This window comes from Thamnophis sirtalis, unplaced genomic scaffold, assembly GCF_051295495.1.
Source record: "Thamnophis sirtalis isolate CommonGarterSnake01/CBP01778 unplaced genomic scaffold, rThaSir2_p1.2 scaffold_10, whole genome shotgun sequence".
In the NCBI taxonomy this organism is placed as follows: domain Eukaryota; kingdom Metazoa; phylum Chordata; class Lepidosauria; order Squamata; family Natricidae; genus Thamnophis; species Thamnophis sirtalis.
In genome coordinates, this window is record NW_028261390.1 from 63923099 (window position 1) to 63940944 (window position 17846).

At 45.5% G+C, this 17846-nt stretch overlaps 1 protein-coding gene across 1 annotated transcript in view; it reads left to right on the plus strand.

The window, feature by feature from the left end:
• Positions 1 to 17589, plus strand: part of USP46 (ubiquitin specific peptidase 46) — a 41539-nt gene extending 23950 nt beyond the window's left edge. Inside the window, exons 5-9 of the mRNA XM_087724748.1 lie at positions 626 to 702; positions 1855 to 1938; positions 2775 to 2972; positions 8611 to 8689; positions 10142 to 17589. Coding sequence (XP_087580874.1) covers positions 626 to 702; positions 1855 to 1938; positions 2775 to 2972; positions 8611 to 8689; positions 10142 to 10243 — 540 coding nt within the window. The 3' untranslated portion in view covers positions 10244 to 17589. The remainder of the gene's footprint in view (positions 1 to 625; positions 703 to 1854; positions 1939 to 2774; positions 2973 to 8610; positions 8690 to 10141) is intronic.
• Positions 17590 to 17846: the final 257 nt, after the last annotated feature.

The following is a 17846-nucleotide window of genomic DNA, read 5'->3' on the forward strand; positions in this document are numbered from 1 at the left end:
CCTGGTCCTTCCTTTCATTAAACTAGACATACCCAATTCCTGCAACCATTCTTCATCTGTTTTAGTCTCCACCTAATCCTCTTTATTGCTCTTCTCTGCACTCTTTCTAGAGTTGTCTTCATCCCACCTTTTTTTTAAATGGAACAAGGTGGCAGATATTCTTAATAATATTTCCTCTTCGTATTTTCCCCACAGAAAGAACGCTGGGAGGTGGATTGGGCTGAAAGAGAATGACCCAAAAGTTACCCAGACAGTTTTCACAACTAACTATAAAACTATAAAATAAAATCCTGCCTTAGAGTTATGTCGAATACACGGTCCTAGTTACAAAATCTGAACCATGATTAGATGCTACCTCTGCATTGGACCACAAATGCCTGAGCAGGGGGTTGGACTAGAAGACCTCCAAGGTCCCTTTTCAACATTATTATTCTATTCGAAATGCAAATCTGTGACTGTCGAAATTCATTGGGCAATAATTGCGATTGGGGAAGCTGGCTGCCTCCGTGTTTCTCTAAGATGCAGTGAGGCCTTCCTGGTGTATATTGACAGGATGAGAAGAGGGTAAATTAAAAATGTTGCAACGCTTTAAAATGCCATTAAATCTTGTTTTTGTTGGTGGCAGGTTAGCAGCAAAGACGAAGATTTTCTTGATCTCTCTGTTGATGTAGAACAGAACACGTCCATAACTCACTGTTTAAGGTAAACACATTTTCACAATGGCCCGCATTGTTTTTGCTTTACAGTCATTAAAGATAAGTGGGTTACGAAAAGAAAAAAAAGTGATGTATCGTATTTTTCTGAGTATAATGTCATCTCTAGGGTTTTCACTGTTTGACAGTGGGAAAACAATGGGGAAACATTACAAAAGCATTAATAAAGTCCAGGAAAAGCAAGGGGGGTGGGGAGTTAGAAAGAAAGAAAAATGTTAGAAAGAAATTTAGAAAATGTTAATAGTTTTTTTTTTAAATTTGGAATCTTGTATGGCTTTTTACTGTTTTATATGTCCGCGTTTCTGTTAACCGCCTTACAGGCCATGCTAAATTAGGTGGCTGTATGTATTTGTCAAATAAGTGAACAGGTAAAGAAATTACAGCAAGAAGGGAGTTGCACACTTGACATTTGTGTAACAGCCTCCCAGGCTTGCTGTTGGTGCATGCACCAGTATGAGTCAATCCCCTACTCAACAGTGAGCGGGAAGCAGTGGTGGGTTTCAAAAATTGTTCGAACCTACTCTGTGGGTGTGGCCTCCTTTGTGGGAGTGGCTTGCCGCCCATGTGACCGGATGGGAGTGGCTTGCCACCCATGTGACCGGATATGAAGATGCCGACGACACTTGTCAGAACCACCTTAAATTACCTCACACACAGCACTGGCATGCATAAGAATATGATGTAAACTTGTTTTTTAAAAGGCATCTTTGGTTTGCGTTAAAACAACTTCAACACACGCAATGCTCTGATTGCACCACAAACGCAGTAGTCATCCTTACCTTTCACAGAGGCACTGAGTTTTATAAATAGGAGCATGATAGTGTAGAATAATCACATCCAAGGACCAGTGGTGGGTTTCCAAAAATTTTGGAACCTCTTCTGTAGGTGTGGCCTGCTTTCCGAGTCCACTGGTGGAACCTCTTCTAACCGGTTCGGTAGATTTGACGAACCGGTTCTACCGAATAGGTGCGAACTGGTAGGAACCCACCTCTGGCGTGAAGCTACCCTGAAGCCAGGCGTAATAAAACAATTAGGTTTAGGTTTATTAAACTTGTATGCCGCCCTATTCCCAAAAGGGATTCACCGCCGTGTCTGTGCTATTCAAAGACATCTAACAATTGGTACCTCTGTCATTTTTCAGAGACTTCAGCAACACCGAAACGTTGTGCAGTGAACAGAAATACTACTGTGAGACTTGCTGCAGCAAGCAGGAGGCTCAGAAACGGTATGTAAAAAGGGTTTGCTTATCGCTGTGCAACTTAAGTTGCCTTCTGGGATAGATTTTCAAGCGGCAATTAAAGCAAACTGAAATCTTTTTGGCTCTAGGTCCTTGCTGAAGACCCAGTATATTTTTGCTGTGATTTCTTCAACCTACGTTGGAATAACATTTCAGATAATAGCAATAGCGCTTAGACTTATATACCACTTCACAGTGCTTTATAGCACTCTCTAAGAGATATATAGAGTTGTTGTAGGGTGCCAGATTTGGACAGGAGGAGGTTGGGGAGGAAGATGGGCCACTCCTGCAGTCTGGGGAAGGCTCTGATGAGGGCTCTGTGTCAAGAGGCAGAGAGGATGTCATGGCCATCTGATAGTTATCAGCTGCCTTCAGAGTCAGACATCAGGGAGGCAGATGAACAGCTGGAGCCTGTTCCCAGTGTGCGCATGCGCAGAGTTGCCAGACGAAGAGAACAGCTAAAAAACAGGGGTCGACTTGGGAGTAAGGCCACAGGTGGACAATGAATGGCCCCTCCCAGAGGAAATAAAAGAGGAGCGAAAGGGGAGTGGAGTTTGCAGGAGACAATTAGTTCACTTAATTGGTTCGTGACTCTCCGAGACTCCTTGCCGAGTATTGCAGATATCGGCCTGGCAGCTCTCCAAGCCAGATAAGGTCTGTGGCTGTAAATCCTCCCTTGAAAGACTTTGCTGGATGCGAATGAGCAGAATTCACAGTCAATTGATAAAAGGGTTTTTTGTCGGAACAAGGAGTTTGCTTCATGCTCTTGGGAAGCCTCGTTCAGCATATTTCCCCTCAACAATCTGGGTCTTTTGACTTTATAGGATGAGGGTGAAGAAGCTTCCAATGATCCTCGCCTTGCACCTGAAACGGTTCAAGTACATGGAGCAGCTACACCGGTACACCAAGCTCTCCTACCGAGTGGTCTTCCCGCTGGAGCTACGACTCTTCAATACATCGGGAGACGCCATCAACTTGGACCGCATGTATGACTTGGTGGCTGTTGTCGTTCACTGTGGCAGGTAAATTGCACTCTGGGCTCTGCCAGGAAGTTAAACCCGGCGTAAGGAATAAAGGAATAACTCTCTATGGCTCACTCGAGTGCCTATCCATACGGAAGCCAAAATAAGGTTCCTTTCTCTTACACCAAAGAGTTTTTATATATCCAGGTGCACCTGAGGCATTCATAAGTAGGCAAGCTTGTAAAGTTAAAATGATAATATCTTTCTATGGTCCTTGGGAGGTTCTAAAATTTATGTATTTATATATTATAGCATAGCATAATCTTTCTCTGTGCGCTGTGGGAGACTCCACGTATGGGTTAATTAACCAATTTTTGGAGGCCCAATACAAATACTTGAGAGACTGCCTGCTGCCAATTACCTCCCAAAGACCCATTAGATCACACAGGGCAGGCCTCCTCCGGGTTCCATCTACCAGCCAATGCCACCTGGCTATCACCCGGGGGAGGGACTTCTCTGTGGCAGCTCCGGCCCTTTGGAACGAACTCCACGCCGAGATTCGGACCCTCACCTCTCTCCAGGCCTTCCGAAAAGCCATTAAAACCTGGCTGTGTCGGCAGGCCTGGGGTTGATGAGTTCCCTTCCCCTCTCGAATCGTGTGGCTGTTGGTTGTTTTTAAATGCCTTGTATTTGTAGTTTTTGTGTTTCCCTTTCCCTCCTTGTGTTTGTGCGCCTCCCTGAGTCCCCCAGGGAATAGGGCGGCATATAAATAAAATGAAACCTAAACCTAAACCAAACCATAGCATAAAATAGGAGTAGAGTAGAATAGAATAGAATAGAATAGAATAGAATAGAATAGAATTCTTTATTGGCCAAGTGTGGTTGGACACACATGGAATTTGTCTTTGGTGCATGTGCTCTCAGTGTACATAAAGAAAAATAAAATACATTCATCAAGAATCATAAGATACAACCCTTAGTGATAGTTGTAGGTTACTAATAAGCAATCAAATCGTACTAGGAAACAAATAAAGCAGTATAAATTGTAAAGATACAAGCAACATGGTTATAGTCGTAAGTGGGAAGAGATAGGTACTAGGAAGGATGATAAGAATAATACAGTCTTAGTAGATAATTTGACAGTGTTGAGGGAATTATTTGTTTAGCAGAGTGATGGCATTCAGGGAAAAACGGTCCTTGTGTCTAGTTGTCTTGGTGTGCAGTGCCCCATACTGTCGTTTTGAGAGTAGGAGTTGAAACAATTTATGTCCAGGATGTGAGGGGTCTGTAGATATTTTCCCAGCCCTCTTTTTGACTCTTGCAGTATACAGGTCCTCAATGGAAGGCAGGTTGGTAGCCATTGTTTTTTCTGCAGTTCTAATGATCCTCTGAAGTCTGTGTCTGTCTTGTTGGGTTGCAGAGCCAAACCAGACAGTTTTGGAGGTGCAGATGACAGACTCAATAATTATTGCAGGAGATAAATTGGTTGGGTTGAAAGCCAGACAGAAAAGGCAATCAGCCTGCTCAGATTTTTGGAAGGAAGAGATAAAGGCTTCTGTATTGATCTTTAGCCCCCACAAAAAAAATTCCCACCTGCATTTTAGTGAGAACGAAACAAATGAAAACGTCTCTTCTCTTTTTCACCATCTGTCAGAATACAGATGTTTGCATAACCAATTTTGTGTGTACTCTGGCAGCTACAAAACATGTTTGTGTATGAGGAGAATTTGGCTGGCAGCTTTCGCTTCTCTGCAATAAACACAAGGTCACACTAAACATATCTTGTGTAACCCGAGCACTGCTCCCATACAATCCATGAAATATTCAGGTGTGGAAATGACCTATTCTTAGAAAACTAACTGATCCCTTTTCCACATTCCCCAAAGTTGGGCAATTTGTCCCATCACAAAACCTTCACATGGAGCCTTCTGCCTAGTGCAGGAGCACAGTTTAGCTGATAAGAGCTGTCAGAGAGATAATATCTTTTAAAGGACTACGGATTGACTTAGTGAGAAGGAAGGAAAGGGACATTTTTTTCTCTCTCCTGTGCTTGTTGTGGCCTGCCAGCGGAACTGGCAGCAGATTCGGACAGTGAGGAGGTTGGGGAGGAACATGGGCCAGTCCTGGAGTATGGGGAGAGCCGAGGTGGCGCAGTGGGTAGAGTGCAGTACTGCAAGCCACTTCAGCTGACTGCTATCTGCATTTCAGCAGTTCAAATTTCATCGGCTCAGGGTTGACTCAGCCTTCCATCCTTCCGAGGTGAGTAAAATGAGGACCCAGATTGCGGGGGCGATATGCTGACTCTGTAAACCGCTTAGAGAGGGCTGAAAGCCCTATGAAGCGGTATATAAGTCTAACTGCTATTGCTATTGCTATTGGGGGAGGCTCTGATGAAGGCTCTGTGTCGGAGGCAGAGAGGGGGCCAGGGCCGTCTGACAGTTATCAGCTGCCTTCAGAGTCAGACATCAGTGAGGCAGACAAACAGCTGGAGCCTGTTCCCAGTGTGTGCATGCGCAGAGTTGCCAGACGAAGGGAACAGCTAAAGAACAGGGGTTCGACTTGGGAGTAAGGCCACAGGTGGATGGTGAATGGCCCCTCCCAGAGGTAATAAAAGAGGAGCGAAAGGGGAGTGGAGTTTGCAGGAGACTATTAGTTCATTCCTGCATTCTTGCCAAGCATTGCGGCGTCTGAAAGATATCAGCCTGGCCGCTCTCCAAGCCTGATAAAGGCCGGTAATTGTGAACTATCTTGAAAGACCGTGGGAGAGGAAAGACTTTGCTAGAGAGGAATTTACTGTCAATTAAATAAAAGGGTTTTGTCGGGACGAGGACTCAGCTTCGTGCTGTTTCCTAGTTTAGGACAGTGCTGGAGACAAATAGCCTAGTTAAGATACACTCATTTTGTCCTTCGTTTTTAAATTCAGACAAATGATGGTTGGTTGGCTGGTTGCTTACATGCAAAACATTGGACTAGATATTCTGGTCTCATCCTAACAAACAAACTATTTCCGAACAGTTTGGTTCTCAGTCCAAAACGCCTGGTTTTTCTGCGGATGACACGTTTTTCTTCATTGGCTGATGTGGGGTTCAGGGGGTTCGGTGTCTTTAATGCTGGGATTGAGACGGTGGACATTCAAATTCATTAAGAGCCTTGATAAGAAAATAAGGGCCCTATGTATAACAAGCTGGGGGGCTGAAAGATGAATGAGTAATGAAGAGGTGGCAGCCTTCCAATGTTCATTACTCATTCATCTTTCAGCCCCCAGCTTGAATACTTTTTGTTATATATTTTTATTCCATTAAAATAAAAAAATAAGACGCTTAAGATAATAGTTGATCTGGATACAGGTAGCTTACTTAACCCATTCCATTGTGGTGTTGGGAGAAATGTCCATCTGGGTTCAGTTCCAAGTGGGAGAAAAGACACTGGAAACATGGAGGCTGCTTGGAAAGATGGTTTTAATGGTGGACAGGACCACGTGGCTTAAGCTCCTGAACAGAAAAGGGGGATCACATACTTCCAGATGTTGGGTGAAGAAGAAAAAGAAGGCGCTTGATGAGAGTTCCTGAGTTGTTTTTTTTTTTTTATATACTCTCTGTTCGGCCCCACCTCTCTGTTTCCTGTTCCTGTGTAAGAAATGTCATTCTGATTGGTTGTCAGACTCCCATGGGGCAACTCTCAAACAGGCTGTGTTTTGAGTCCACGTTTGGTTGAGCATTGCTTCTTCCTAGGTGCCCTGTGGTGAGATGGGTAACGGGCTAATACTATCATGCCTTAATCCCACCATCCTGGAGCTGAAAGGGGGAGATCTTTGTTATGTAGAATAGACCGGCTCAGGCATTTTAATGGCCCATTGACAAAGGTGGGGGCTGTTAAGTTTGTTTCCTGCCTAAAAACCATGTTTCTCCATTTCTTATCCGGGGAAATGTAATATTCTGCCTTTTCAATATTTCCTAGGGTTATTTCATTCTTCTAGGAGAGGGGGTGGGTGCTAACTTCCTACAGTGGCAGCTTTTCATTGTATTCGGAGTCCAAGCTAGGTTGATGAAGAGATGCCTGGAGACAGAGAGAACTCCCTGCTGTCTAAACTACGGGAGGGGAGCCAAACCAGGACATTTCCTGCGTTGTTAAATCCAGAGATTCCTCTCACCAACAATGAGCCAGGTGAGAAAAATAGTCACAGGACCAGCATGTGAAGCTGCTGCCCTTGATCTGGCTCTCGTCATTGGCCCTGTCAGTGCAAATAAGCGCAAAGAGATGATTCAGTTCCCCCAACAACACACAAAGATTCAAATGTCATTTTCTTTTTTTTCTTTTTTTAGTGAAGAGGGTTTTTGTTGTCGTGGTTGTTCATTTTAAATGGTCTGTTTTTAAAAAGGTCAGAAAGAAAGAAATCCAGCCAGCATGACATGGCAAATCAACCTTGACATTTTTTTTGGCCCCCTCTCCCTGCAGGCCATCCTGGTGGTAAGCAAACTGTGGATAGAAATGATGAGAATCTGGGGAATACTGGTCTGGCCCAGCTCCCCAAACACAGCAGACCCTCTGAAGTCCACTCAAATATTCCTTTAATTAGGAGCCCCAGCATTCCCGGCAAATAGTTTCCGTCAGCGTCCCGAATAGCATCCAAAATTAAATCTGAGCCCAAGGCAAAGTATTGCTCAGACCTCCCAATTTATTAAGAGAGCCATGTTGGCACATCTGGGAAAACCCGAATCTGAAAGCTTCCCGGTTTTTCCCCACCCAGTTGAAAGTTCAAGATCTTGCCCCCCGCACCCACAAGTCCATCACATGGTCCGATCTCCCACTGCCACGCTGGCAGTTCCACCCATCCAGTTCCGGTCAGGTGCAGAGGTGCAAAGACAAAGGATGACCTTGGCTTTCTAGAAAGAATGTTGTTATGGCTACCTATCATCTAACTCCGTGCAATCCCCCCTCCCATTTCCCCACAATAGAAAATTTCATAGTAGAATAATAGAAAGTGTGGCAGGCCAAAGATCCAAAAGAAAAGATGGCTGCAGGCCTGACAGTTTCTCTCTCACCACAGGCTAACAATTCGGACCGGCAGGGAGATGAATAGTTGTCTGCCACATCTATTCATCTCCGCCCCCTGCCTTTTATCCCCAGAGCTAGGGTGGGGCTTCACTAGCACCAGTGGCTCTTCCGTACTTCCATGACTTTTGCTTTTAGAGAATTCTCTAGGATTCTGGTCTTTTAATTTTAATTTGTGTTTTTTTTCTTTCCTTCCTTCCTTCTTCCCTCCCTCCTTCCTTCCCTCCCTCCCTCCTTCCTTCTCTCCTTCCTTCCTCTTTCCTTCCTTTCTTCCTCCTTTCTTCCCTCCCTCCTTCCTTCTTCCTTCCTTCCTTCCTTTCTTCCTCCCTTCTTCCCTTCCTCCTTCCTTCTTCCCTCCTTCCTTCCTTTCTTCCTTCCTTCTTCCCTCCCACCCCCCTTTCTTCCCCCCTTCCTTCCTTCCTCCCTCCCTTCTTCTCTCCCTCCCTCCTTCCTTCTTCTTTCCCTCCCTTTCTCCCTTCTTCCCTCCCTCCCTCCTTCCTTCTTTCTTCCCTCCTTTTCTCCCTTCTTCCCTCCCTCCCTCTGTCCCTCCCTTCTTCCTCCCTCCATCCCTCCCTTCTTCCTCCTTCCTTCCTTCCTTCCTTCCTTCCTTCCTTCCTTCCTTCCTTCCTTCCTTCCTTCCTTCCAGCGGCCCTAACCGTGGACACTATATCACCATTGTGAAAAGTCATGGCTTCTGGCTATTGTTTGATGATGATATTGTAGAGGTGAGTAAATCGACAATTTTAAGCCAACCGACCGAGCCTTGAGGTGGCGCAATGGTTAAATGCAGCACTGCAGGCTACTTCAGCTGACTGCAGTTCTGCAGTTCGGCTGTTCAAATCTCACCGGCTCAGGGTTGACTCAGCCTTCCATCCTTCCGAGGTGGGTAAAATGAGGACCCGGATTGTTGTTGGGGGCAATATGCTGACTCTGTAAACCGCTTAGAGAGGGCTGAAAGCCCTATGAAGCGCTATATAAGTCTAACTATTGCTATTGATTGAGCCCACTCATTTCATTTGCTGAAAGCAAAATTCTTATTATTCTAAGTTTCTCCACCTGGTCGACTTTAAGATGTGCGGGTTTCAACTCCCAATATTCCTCCGCCAACTCGTTAGATATACTATCCCCTCTTCCCCTTGTGATTTGGAGGAATTATTCCGTGTTTTTTTCAACAGTTGCCTACAAGGAGTGATTTTTTAAAAAAAAAAAAAAGCGAAGATGGCCGCTACAATACTCACAGTCCTCAACTTACAAACCGTTGCTTAGCAACCATTCAAAGCTACCTCCCCAAGGCTACTCCCAGCCCAGATTCAGATCCCCCCCTCCCACCTTGTGAAATCGCATTTTGGGCACTTGGCAACTAACACGCATTTACGGCCCTTTGTAACAACCGATGTACTTGATCACGATTTACATTTTCGCTGGAAATGAACATTTAATTTGGTTTCCAGCAAAAATCACCCACTGCCGACATGGATTTGCTTCTATTTGCCATATTCCCTTAATGCCCATGGCATTTCTTTAATGATTGCAGCGATTCACTTAATGCCCACCTTAAGAAAAACGTTGCAAAATAGGGTGTGGTCATTTGTTGACGCTCTTAATAACCAGCCTAACCTATGACCATAATTTCAGCCTCATTGACAGTCATAAGTCAAGGACCATCTGTTGTGCAGTCGAAGGAGACACTTCTAAAACCCAGGTGGAACTTCGATCATGTTGTTGCAGTCATATTGTCACAGAAAGCCTCCTTTGGGAGGCTTGTAGGCTGCTCCTGGAGGCTTGGGGGAGGCAAAAATGAGCCAAAACGACCCGTTTTTAGCTCATCTTTGCCTCCCCTCAGCTCCCAGGAGCACTTTGCAGACCTACCAAACCCTCTGCATGTCCATTTTTGTGAAGGGGGCGGAGTTTCAGGAGGCCAAAAATGCTGTATTCCATGTATAAGACGCACCCAGATTTTCAGCCTCTTTTTTTGGGGGGGGGAACGTGTGTCTTATACTCCGAAAAATACGGTACATATTGCAAGTACAAAGTATATGGAAAGAGTAACTATTTTGCACCCGCTTGTCTGCTTTGCTGAAACCTGAGGCCAAATCCCATCGCTGTAAACATGACGTCCGTTTCAGCATTCCTGAAACGTTTGATAGCGTCTCTCTCTTTCCTTTTCTCTCCCTTAGAAAATTGATGCGCAAGCTATTGAAGAGTTCTACGGTTTGACGTCCGATATATCAAAAAATTCAGAATCTGGATATATTTTATTTTACCAGTCAAGGGAATGATTGGGAAGACTTGTGACTTTCTCCATGCCAGAATGGATCCTGACCAACACTTTTAACTGACTACTCTGTAGATCTGACCAATACAGCCCACGCAGGATCATTGCTTAATCGTTGACTAAAACTCCTAACTTATGTCTAGAAGATTCTCCCGTCTTAAGTCCGCAAAGAAAAAGAACAAATGTATAGAGACTCACATTCATCGGGTGACTCCACCGAATTGAGGTATAATGTTGGATAGATGCTTGCATCGCCGTTAAGGACCATTTCTTCACCCATTCCTATTCAGCAGTGATTTTTTTTTTCAGACGGTTCCATGTGGAGTTGTTGAGTTTCTTAAACGATTCACGAGTGTCCCTCCTCAAAAATTAAGACCACTCAAAATGAGAGCAATCTATGCGACAACCAGTAGGGGGCCTACGACAACTTGCCACAGCCAACTCGCCATGGGACAAGAGTGGCACTTAGATCGAAGGGATAGAAATAGAATCATTAAAGGATGCTAAAGGAAGGACAAAAATGAAACTTGGATGACAATAATTAAACGGAATTGTTGAGTGGTTGCATGGTGAGTTGGCCATGTCGGGTTGTCGTGCAGCGAGTTGGCCGTGGCGAGTTCCCATTCCATTACTAAAGGTCACTATCAGACTAAATCAGTGATGGCTAACTTTTTGGGGAGCAAGGGGAGGGGAGCACAGGGGGGGTTGTGTAGGCGTGCCCACATGCCTCCGGAGGGCAAAAAGGCTCCGGGGAGCAAAAAACGGCAGTACGAGCAAACCGGAAGTCCGTTCCTGAACTTAAGGTTCAAGGAAGCCTCCGGAGGACGAAAAACAGCCCGAAAAGGAGGCCAAAATCAGCTGGCCAGCGCGCATGTACGCTCTGGAGGTGACAGGGCGACACTTCGTGCGCCCTAACAAATGGCTCCGCATGCACAGGGATGCCACAGGTTCGCCATCACGGGGACTAGGCGGTTCATTGCTGGGAGGAGACAGAGGGAGGAAGGAAAGAAGCTGTATCTGAAAAACAAGAATATATTCCGCTTAAGGAACAGGAGCAGTGGAAGATACTTCACTCAAGCCACTTCTCCCAAACCAGGAACCATAGTTGATAGCAGTTCCTTAAAGCAGCTTTTCCCAGCCTGCATATTTCTAGATTTTTAGGCTGCAACTTGCATCTTGAAATTTTTACATGCTGTTCAGGGGATAGTGTAAGTTGTTGTCTAACATATCTGGGGTGGCATCCATCACAGGGGATGCTGGTTGTTCTACCTATTCGGCCCATAACTACAGTGCAGGTTGTCCTCAGTTACGACTGCAATTGATTGAGCTACGCCCAATCTTGTGACCTTTATGGCAACAGGCGTTAAGTGGAAACGGTGGCCGTTAAACAAACCTATTTTAGCCAACGGACTATTCCCCGCAAATAAATAAATAAATTTTGCAGAAAATCGCAGTCCACAGGATGTCACAAATGGCCACTTGCCAGGCATCCATGATGTGACTGGCGCTCAGGATTTGGAAACTGGGTGGTGAATTAATTCTGGGGAAGTCCAATCGTAATTTTGAACGGTTGCTAAGCAACCGGTCATAACCCAGGACTACCTGCACTGATGTTAAGACGGAAGGTATAAATGTATTGTAAAGTGCGCACGTGGGTTTTATTAAAAAAATTGATGAATTCCAGGAAGCCTTACCCAGCCCGTTCCGTGAAGTGAGTTTTTAAGGGGTCTTTAAGGGATGAGTGATTCTGAAAAGAGCAGTAGAGGTGAGAAGGGTTTGTGCGTGCTGGAGGAAATCTGAAATCATTGCTTTAAAGGCAATTGTTGCTCACGAAAAGGAAAGATAAATAATTTTTGGAACTGGGCTTAGGCTGTGGATTATTTCACACGGTGTTTCCCCTTGGTTGAGCCCAGCCTTCCGAGTCCTCGGCTGGTTGAAAAAGAAATCAAATTGGCAACGCCAAGCCATACATTCCCTTAAAAGGATTTTAGTCTCGCTTAAATCGTGCCGCAGATCCACATTCCCTGTTTATTATAGGGCAGCCATTTACCGTTTTTTGTGAGTTGGGTGGATACACACACACACACACACAAACGCACTTCTAAATATCTATATAGATATAGATATATATCTCCATTTTGTAATATACACACATTTTGTAAATATTTAAGTCTATCTTTTCATGTGGGCTGTACTCACTTTTGTTACCAGGGGTTTAGACAATAATCGCTGTGTGTTGCGTTATTTTGAGGGGACAGCACATTTACACTGCTACACAAGCTGTATGCTCACTACTTTACATTGTAGCCAAGTGTCATTTCTTCAGTGTTGTCACATGAAAAGATAGACTTAAATATTTACAAAATGTGAGAGGGTGTACTCACTTCTGTGAGATACTCTGTGTGTGTGTGTGTGTGCGTGCGCACAGACACACACACACAGTTTCCCCGAAAATAAGACAGTCTTATTTTCTTTTGACTCCTGAAATAAGCACTTGGCCTTATTTTGGGGGGAGCTCTAATTATTTTTGAGGTGCAGCGTGGTAACCTCATGGCTGCTACTCTGTTGCAATATTTTGGGGGGAGGGCTTATTTTCAGGGGGAGGGGCTTATTTTAGCGTATGCGCTCAAAAGCCCAATTGGGCTTATTATATGGGGAGGTCTTATTTTCAGGGAAGCACCAAGCTGGCTCTTTGGAGTCTTAACAAAACGATTAGGGGATTTCTCCGAGTTAGCTTCATTGCAAAAGTTACAGTTTTGTTCTTCATCCGAAGAGAGACCCCAAAAAAATGTGGTTCTTGCTTTTTCAGATCTGGTTTTGTATCAATGTCACATGCTTTATCCGAGAGTAACTGGATAAGCTGAGTGAATAAGAAGCACAATCCAAAGTTCTATAAGGTTTAAACGCATAAGCGGAATCCCACACGAGCAGGGATTTTTAGTTCTTCTCCCTCTTGGAAGATTGAACAGGTGGGTGTTGAGGATTTTAAAAATCCTCCACTTACGACCGGGAGGCCAGCAACAGTCTATGCTGAGCCCTGATTGTGTGAGAGATCCTGCATGCTGGTGGATTGAACAGTGGTGCAGAGGCCTACAGATTCTCCACGTTTCAGTAGATTCCGTGGACTGCAGAGAGAGAGCAAAACGGGGTGGCATCTTCTGGGGTTTCCTAGTGTCTGTAATATTATGCCCCTGCAGTAAGAATCAATTCTTGGGTTCTGTCTTTTTCAATTTTTAAGGTATGAGCAAGAAATGGGATTTTGGATGAGTGGAAAGGATTGCAATTTTGAAGGCTCACAATGAGTTCAGTGTGATAAAGTAAGTGGAGCGGGGGAGGTGGTCAAAATCGATTTAAGTGACGGCCGCATCAGGGTTGTGTTCGACCTCGGGGACTGGGGTGGGCGTGGCTAGGATGGGCATGGCCAGCTTGACATCACTCGTGTTGGAGAGGGGGGCACCTGTGGTGGCCCAAGCCCTCTGCCAGCAAAAGCAGACCCCCAAGCTCTATTTTTCAGCCGCGACAGCTTCTTGCAGTCCTCCGCCAGGGAAAACAGCTTGGCTGAAAATCCGTTTTCAGCGGCAGACCGCCTGCAGGAGGCAATCGCGGCTGAAAACACAGCCTTGGACGGCTGCATGCAGCCCTCCCGAGCTCCGTTTTCGCTGGCAGAGGCATTGTTGGCCAGTCCTTCACTCTTTCCAGGGCGGCCTCATGGGCAAGATCTAAGCACCCCGCAGGCTGGATCTGGCCCACGGGCCTTTTAGTTTGACACCCCTGCAGTAGAGGATAAAATTGCAAGATCAATAAGGGAGGCACAGAGTCGCTGAGAGTTGAGGGTTTTTCAATGCTAAGAGGTAAACCTAACATCTATTTTTGGTTTCCCTACAATCCCTCTGAACTTTCTAGCTTAAGAAATACAGGTAGTCCTCGGTTTACAACAGTTCACTTAGGGACTGTTCAAAGTTACAACAGCACTGAAAAAAGGAACGTGTGACCGTTTTCCATAGTTAACGACACTCCCAGCATCCCCACGGCCACCTGATCAAAATTCAGATGCTTGGGAACTGACCCACATTTATGACCATTGCTGTGTCCCGAGGCCCTGGGATCCATTTTTGCAACTTTCTAACAAGCAAAGTCAACAGGGAAGCCAGGTTCACTCAACAGCGGGGTTACTCATTTATCAACTGCAGTGATTCACTTAACGGCGGAGGCAAGAAAGGTTTTGAATTGGGGCAAAATTCTCGCTTAGCAAATGTCTCACTTCGCAGCAGAAATTTGGGGCTTGATTGTGGTCGTAAGTCGAGGATTACCTGTAAAAGGCCAGTTTTCGGTGGTCCCCATCAAGTTTTAATGTCGTAGAATAAATGGGCTACAATTGATTACAATTCTCTTGCCAGTCATTTTACAACAGTTTATAGAGTTACCTTGAATGGGTGCTTTAAAACCAATGTTGGGATTCAAATAATTTAACAACCGGTTCTCTGCCCTAATGATCAGCTGGGTAGGCCTGGCTCGGTGGTCATGTGACTGGGTGGGTGTGGCCCACTCAATGTCACTCATGCCGATGGGCGCTTCGCCTTAGCTGTTACAATGTAATGAGGGTTAACGGGAGAGGCAGTTTCTGTAAACAGGGCAATAAAGATGAGGCTAGAAGCAACACCAGAATGTTTCCTTCCTGCCTTCCTTACAGGATCAGCCCTGTAAAGTGGGAAAAACAAAATGAGATTTCTTCCAACAACCGGTTCTCTGAACTGCTTAGAAAGTTACCCACTGGTTCTCCCGAATAGGTGCGAACTGGCTGAATCCCACCACTGTTTAAAACTCACAAAGCACTTCTGGTTGTCATAAAGCAGGAGTGTCAAGGCCTGGGCGCTGGATCTGGTCTGCAGAGCTGCTGTGGAAACAGCTTTGGCCACCACAGGCGCCCCGACACGAGTTACGTCACACTGGCCGTGCCCATTCTGGCCACGCCCACATGCCCTCCCCCCCGGTCAAATACAACACTGATGCGGCCTTCAATGAAATCGAGTTTGACACCCCTGTCATAAAGTGTCATTCTCCTCCTGCCCAAGGTCCCATGATAGCTCACCTTTCTTGACCGGTTGCAGCGCCCCATGGTCACATGACTGCAATTTTACAATTTTTTTGCTAGCTTCGGGCAAAAAGCTCCCATTCAGAAAAATGGGTTCCCTTAACAAGAATTAACACTCCAGAGGAAGGATACTGCAAAATCCCCATTCCTTTCCCACTCCAGGGGAAAGATACTGCAAAATCCCCATTCCTTCCCCACTCCAGGGGAAGGATACTGCAAAATCCCCATTCCTTCCCCACTCCGGGGGAAGGATACTGCAAAATCCCCATTCCCTTCCCCACTCCAGGGGAAGGATACTGCAAAATCCCCATTCCTTCCCCACTCCGGGGGAAGGATACTGCAAAATCCCCATTCCTTCCCCACTCCAGGGAAAGGATACTGTAAAATCCCCATTCCCTTCCCACTCCAGGGGAAGGATACTGCAAAATCCCCATTCCTTCCCCACTCCAGGGGAAGGATACTGCAAAATCCCCATTCCCTCCCCACTTCTTGGGGAAAGAATACTGCAAAATCTCCATTCCCACCCCATTCCAGGGGAAGGATACTGCAAAATCTCCATTCCCATCCTACTCCGGGGGAAGGATACTGCAAAATCCCCATTCCTATCCTACTCCGGGGGAAGGATACTGCAAAATCCCCATTCCCTTCCCACTCCAGGGGAAGGATACTGCAAAATCCCCATTCCCTGCCCACTCCAGGGGAAGGATACTGCAAAATCCCATTCCCTGCCCACCCACTAACTTGCTTTCCAGCTCCGTTTTCCTGTGCAGGGCAACCGAAGAAGACCCAGCTGATCAGGCAGGAATAAAAACATGTATTCATATCAAAGCGCTCTCAAGTTTTGATCTGTAGCTCAAATAAGAACAACAAATAATCATCCATGTATATAGATGAATCACTTGATTATTCGATGTTCAATTCCTGGCAGCTGAGTATGGGAATGGGGGCGGGGGAGAGAAACTGGGACATAACCCTGGAACTCTACCAGTTTCAAGCCTTACAAGGTTTGCAGCCTTACCAGCGCCAAAAGGAAGAGGAAGAAGGGCCAAAATCCAATTTAAACAAATCAGCTCCCTGGCATATAACACGAAGAGTTCTCGTTTTGGGAACCAGCTAAGATGGTTTGACCCTGAGTTGAATTAAAGTACTGTAGCTTGAAAGAAATCACTTCCTGAATTTGAATATATGGGGAAACTATGGTTTGTTTGTTTAAAACTGAGCATGGAGGTATGTAAGTGAGTGGCGCGATGGCCTAGAGGTGGAGCTCTCGCCTCACAATCAGGAGGCTGTGGGTTCGATCCTAAGTAGAGGCCGATATTTCTCTCTCTGGGCACAATGAGAATGTATCTGCTGAGCAAAAATCCGCATCGGCAACAAGAAGGGCGTCGGGCCAGTAAACACTCTACTAGCTCCATTCCGTTGCCCAGATGCCACCCTGCAAGGGAATATGGGTCGTTGAAGGAAGATGATGGAGGTATGTAAGTATGGGTAAGAAAGGAACAGGGTGATCCTACAAATTGACTATGGCTCATTTACCCGGCAGGAAACCCCGATTTCTCACGTCCCCTACTGGCCTCTATAAGTATTGTATTTGATTCAACGATGTGAAAACTGCCTCTGGTATCCATTCACGCGTGCAAAAGAATTTTGACGCGTCAGTCATCAGGCGACCAGCAAGCATGTGTAAACCAGTTCACGGCTAGCCTATTCCCAGTCCTTGCATCAAAAGGACACGTGGTGGGGATGCTACTTCTGACGAAGGTGCTGAAACGGTAAATGATAATGACCTTGTTTAACTAGGAACTGGAATCAAGGAGGGTCTGGGCACTAAAGGGCATCTAAGCAAGCAGGCAGCCTCACGGTAACTCCTGCGCCGATGGGAATTGCCCTTGAGTGACTAAAGGCCTTTCACTTGCGTTGCTATGTTGCACAGCATTTTTCCGAAGAGGGGCCATCGCTTTTCTGACTGGCCAGCTCTCTGATGGTGGATGAGTAAATGCACTTTCTAGCTGGGTGTTGATCGGTGTAATAGAGATGTTTTGTATGTTGCAAAAGGTTGCCGCCAACCATTTTTTAACAAATAAATAAATAAAAAGCTACCCTTCGATGTATGACTTGAATGTTTGGAAACGGGTGTTTTAGGAAGAGAAGTTTTGCATTACTGGAGATTTTTTTTAAAAAGGAAAGTTAGTGACTATATTATTTTTGTGCTGTAAAAGAGAGAAGGATGAAATAACACTTAAATATCCCGAATTCCATGTTTGTCTTTTTTTGTTTGTTTGTTTCACTTTCTCAAAATTTGAGGATAATAAATTACGGCGTTGTGGTTATTAGTTACACAAAAATGGGAAGTCACAACTGCCAGGTTCTTCAGCTGCTGTTGCATTCGTATGCACTGGGTTCTTTCTAAGGGCCTATGATCCGTGGTGGCTTCCGGCAGCCGCTACTGCCAGTTCGGTCAGGGATGCGTTGTGCGCGCATGCTTGATGTGCGCTCTGCACACATGCGCAGTACA